At 52.8% G+C, this 4,713-nt stretch overlaps 1 protein-coding gene across 1 annotated transcript; it reads left to right on the top strand.

Annotated features, from left to right (window-relative positions):
- The first annotated feature begins 1,991 nt into the window (after positions 1 to 1,991).
- APOA1 (apolipoprotein A1) lies at positions 1,992 to 4,149 on the top strand. The gene is made up of 4 exons (XM_016134919.2): positions 1,992 to 2,122; positions 2,356 to 2,408; positions 2,601 to 2,754; positions 3,405 to 4,149. The coding sequence occupies exons 2-4, from the start codon at positions 2,366 to 2,368 to the stop codon at positions 4,003 to 4,005; spliced, it is 798 nt and encodes a 265-aa protein (XP_015990405.1). The 5' UTR covers positions 1,992 to 2,122; positions 2,356 to 2,365; the 3' UTR covers positions 4,006 to 4,149.
- Positions 4,150 to 4,713: the final 564 nt, after the last annotated feature.

Here is a 4,713-nt window from a genome sequence, read left to right on the forward strand (position 1 = left end):
CTGTAGGTCAAAAATCTAAAATGGGTCACACAAGGCTAAAATCAGGATGTCAGCAGAACTGTTTCTTCTGGAGGCTCTAGGGGGTCATCTGTTTCTTTGCCTCATCCAGCTTCAGAGGCTGCTCACATTCCTTGGCTCATGGCCTCCTTCCAGCAATCACATCACTCTGACCTCTGCTTCCATCCTCTCATCTTCTCTGACTGCCTCTCCTGCCTCCCTTTTGTATACTTAAAGATGTCTGTGATGACAGTGAGCCCACCCAAATAACTCAGGATAACTTCCCCATCTCAAGGTCCTTATAATCACATCTGCAAAGTCCCTTTTGCCACATAAGTTTACAGGTTCCAAAGAGGAGGGTATGGACATCTTTGGGGGACCATTATTCTACCTGCTAGACATATAACCCTCGTGTACTTCTAGGAGTTGGCATGTTCTATAATTATCTTCATTTAACAGATAAGAAACTAATTTGCGGGGAGATTCTGTAACTTGCCCAGGGTCACACAGATAATAAGTGGCAGAGCTAGGATTCAAACCTAAGGTTGCCTGGCTCCAAAGCTTTTTTCACTGAGGTGAAAGGCATGAGACTGGCTACAATGGGAGAAGCCCGGAGCCCCACCATTCCAGAATCTGGCAGATAGTGGCACCAGGCTCATGAGGGAATTTCTTGGGCAGGTGATGCACGGCACATTTCTGCCTGGGGTCCCAAGTCCAGAGACCTGGGTTCTAAGTCCAGTCGTTCTTCCAATGCCCTGGAAGACCAAAGACCCTGGGCAAATTCCTTTCACTGTCTCCAGTTTCCTCATCTGCAAGATGAGATGGGAGGAGGCTGGAGTAGTTGATCTCAAAGTTCCTCCAGCTTGGACATTCAGAGGTTCTATGACTCAGGTCCTGTCAGTGACCTGGTGTTGGAGGTCCTGGACCTTTCAGGGGAAACCTTACAAAATGGTGCTGAAAACACCAACAAATTCACAGCACTTTACATTTACAGGATCTCATGGGGGCCTCCAACAAACCTAGCCATTCTTGTCTCCACTTTACTGACAGTAAACCAAGGCTCAGAGAGATTACATAACTGGCTCACCATCCTTATCCAGGATTTTGTGAGCTGGAGGCAAAATAAAATGAGAAGGTAGTTCTCCTGCTACCTCTGGACCATACGCATTTTTCCTACACCAGTGATCCCTCAGGGCTAGTAGCATCGATTCTCACCCATGTGTGATCAAATATGAACCATGCAAAGATATATGTATTCAATTTTAAGTGATTGTCCTTTATTCTGAGATTAAACCCTATTTTGGTGTTAAAAATATTTTCATTTTTGAAGTGCTGGTCATGGTAGATAATAGGGTTTGGGTACAGGGACAGTAGGTAAGATTTTTATATAACAAAATTAAAAGTTGGCAACTGTGTGTTGGTCTCTAGAATTTGGAAATATTAGAGGTCTCTGAAATCTGAAAGTCGGAGCCACTGAACACTCTGCACTCTCCCCAGGCAGCTCCCTAAGCACCACAGGTTCCCTTTGGTTAAGGGTTTGGGAGGTCTGCAGGGGTCTGGAGGGAGGTGTGCTGAACATGTTGGGATTAGAGATTCAACAGAGTGCTGGTGGGAGAGCTGTCTTGCCCTTGTGGGGGCAGGGCAGGGGTGGGGGAAGAGAGAGTAGATGTGAAATCATCTCCCTGGAATGTGAGGGGAGCATCTCCTAAAAAGTGCCTGCCTTCCCTGGCCCGTTTGTGGATTTTTCTTCCTTTCCTCCTCTCCCCAGCTGTGAAGCACAATGGACAATGGCTTGGAACACACTTCCCACCAGGGAGAAAGGGATGGGTTCAGCTGACCCCCCACCCTGGGGACCTGCAAGCCTGCAACCACTCTATCTCGCCCATTCTTGAACCCTTGATCCCTGGCCCTGCAGCCCCCACAGCTTCCTGTTTGCCCACTCTATTTGTCCAGCCCCAGGGACAGAGCTGATCCTTGAACTCTAGGTTCCACATCGCAGCTGGGACCAGTGAGCAGTGGCAAAGCCTGGGCTGGACTTATCACCTTCCCAGCCCAGCCCCTGCTGGAGACATAAATAGGCCCGGGGAGAGCTACTGCTTAGCTACCGCTGCAGTGCTCACTCCAGGTAGGTGCTGCTTCCTGCCCCAAGCTCCTCTGGCTTCCCAAGCTCTAGCATTTGAATCTCAGACTCTGGGATAGTGGCTCCAGACTCTGCCTCATGCTGGGGCTCTGGGTACCTGAGGCCATCTCTCACTCCAAGACCTTCTTCCTCCTCTCCTGCCTGGAATGAGTTGGGGAACACAGAGTTCCTCCATGCGAGAGGCCCACCCATTCAGCCAGGCCCCTCTTCTCCTCCAGGTCACCCAAGATGAAAGCTGTGGTACTGACCTTGGCCGTGCTCTTCCTCACAGGTAGGTGCCCCCCAACCTAGGAACCCAACCATCGGGAGGTCCTTCTCCCCAAACCCCTGTAGCCTACCTGCCTGGGCTCAGGGAGCAGGATCTCTCACTAGCCCCTGCCCCCTGTCCTGCCTTCAAGCCTGGCCTTTCAGCTCCACTCTTGTCCAGAGCTGGCCTGATCTGAGTCTCCCTTCCCACCCTCAGGGAGCCAGGCAGGGCATTTCTGGCAGCGAGATGAACCTCAGACACAGTGGGATCGAGTGAAGGATTTAGCCACCGTGTATGTGGACTCACTGAAAGACAGCGGCAGAGACTATGTGGCCCAGTTTGAAGCCTCCGCCTTGGGAAAACAGCTGAAGTAAGGACCCAGCCCGGACCCAGTCTGGGGTCTAGGGTCTGGGGTCTAGGGTCTGGGGTCTGGGGTCTGGGGTCTGGGGTCTGGGGCTGGTGGTCTAAGGGACAGTGAAGCCTGTGGGAAGATGTAGCCAGACCGATCGAATCCCCACCTGCTATTCGATGGGCCGCCTAGAAGGCCAGGACGGGTAGCAAGCAACAGACCAGCACTGCCTGGTGGGTAGTCACAGCTCCACGTTTTGCTTGCAAGTGCAACAAGACCCTTGCCATTCTTAACTCCTTCCTCTGCTGCTATGCAGCCATAGGGTTGGCTGTCTTCAGAGCAGAGAATGGTCTGGAAGCATAGAGATGAGGTCCTTAAATGGCCCAGCTTTGGGCACAGACGAGACTGGATACCAAACCCAGCTGTCTCTCACTAGCTCTTCAGTCCACCTGTACAATGGGATGTGGTGGAGGGCGGGGTGGGGGTGCATTAGGTGCCACAGTGTGTGGGAAAAGGCCAGGCCCTGGTCTGACCCACAGCTACTACACGTTCGGGGCAGGTGTCGTCCAGGTCTCACCACAGGTAAGCTGCGGCGCTGGGCCTGCAGCTCCATGGGGTGTTCAGGGTGCTTAGGAGGTCCCCTCTGAGGCCCTTTCTCTCCCCACCTCTAGCATGAAACTGCTGGACAACTGGGACACCTTGAGCACCACGGTCACCAAGCTTCGTGAACAGCTGGGCCCGGTTAGCCAGGAGTTCTGGGATAACCTGGAAAAGGAGACAGAGGCGCTGAGGCAGGGGATGAACAAGGATCTGGAGGCGGTGAAGGAGAAGGTGAAGCCCTACCTGGACGAGTTCCGGCAGAAGTGGCAGGAGGAGGTGGATCTCTACCGCCAGAAGGTGGAGCCGCTGGGCAAGGAGCTCCACGAGGGCGCGAGCCAGAAGCTGCAGGAGCTGCAGGAGAAGCTGAGCCCGCTGGGGGAGGAGCTGCGCGACCGCGCGCGCACTCACGTGGACGCGCTGCGCCAGCAGCTGAACCCCTACAGCGAAGAGCTGCGCCAGAGCCTGGCCAGCCGGCTGCAGGCGCTCAAGGACAGCGGCAGCACCCTGTCTGAGTACCACGGCAAAGCCAGTGAGCAGCTGCGAGCGCTCGGAGAGAAGGCCAAGCCCGCCCTGGAGGACCTCCGCCAGGGCCTGCTGCCCGTGTGGGAGAGCTTCAAGGTCAGCGTCCTGACCGCCATCGACGAGGCCACCAAGAAGCTGAACACCCAGTGAGCCACTGGTCGTCCGCTGGGACTCCCCTTTGCATCATTCGGTTCCTTAGAATAAATGTATCCAAAGCGGGACATATGTATTGGGGTGTATGTTTTTTGAAGCTTCAATTATGAATTTTAAGCAATAAAAAGTTCTCAAAAAAAATTCTCAGAAAAATGGGTACGGACTCAGAGCCATTAAAGGAAACATCTAGGGAGCCTGGGCAAGGGCCCTGTTTATTTTCCAGTCTGAGCTCAACTCTGGACCTTAGTCAATGTTACTGTTGCTGCTAGGATCTGGCTGCTTAGGAGGGAGGTAGCATGACTCTTTCCAATGGGGTAACAGGAAGGAAATAATAGAGTTCCAGGCAAAGCGACAGATAATCCAATGCTAAGTGTCCTGAAAGAGCCTTAAACAATAAATGCTGCAGCCCTATCTGAGGAGAGTCCAGAGGCAGGATTGACTTTGCTAGGAGAAGTGGGTCCCCAGAGGTGTTCCCATAGACAGAGGACAGGAGTTTCTCCCAGCTCTCTGCCTCTGGGCTGGCCGTTGTGAGCCTCAAGAAACCAGTGGAACTTGAAGGATTTGGGCAGGTTCAAATGAAGACCATGGCTCTTGCTCCTTCCTCCCTTATTAATTCAATAATGCTTAAACAAAACATTTCCTTTTTATTTTTTTCACAAGGGCAGCCTGCCACTTACACTCCTAGCCTATCCAGAAACAGCCGCT

The sequence above is a fragment of the Rousettus aegyptiacus genome, unplaced genomic scaffold, assembly GCF_014176215.1.
Source record: "Rousettus aegyptiacus isolate mRouAeg1 unplaced genomic scaffold, mRouAeg1.p scaffold_m13_p_5, whole genome shotgun sequence".
NCBI classification, from domain to species: domain Eukaryota; kingdom Metazoa; phylum Chordata; class Mammalia; order Chiroptera; family Pteropodidae; genus Rousettus; species Rousettus aegyptiacus.

Bases quoted from the DNA above. Each gene is read 5' to 3' on its own strand.
- APOA1 (XM_016134919.2), top strand. From the start codon at position 2,366: ATGAAAGCTGTGGTACTGACCTTGGCCGTGCTCTTCCTCACAG. The intron at 2,409-2,600 runs GTAGGTGCCCCC...TCCCACCCTCAG, and splicing joins GGCCGTGCTCTTCCTCACAG to GGAGCCAGGCAGGGCATTTC. The intron at 2,755-3,404 runs GTAAGGACCCAG...CCCCACCTCTAG, and splicing joins GCCTTGGGAAAACAGCTGAA to CATGAAACTGCTGGACAACT.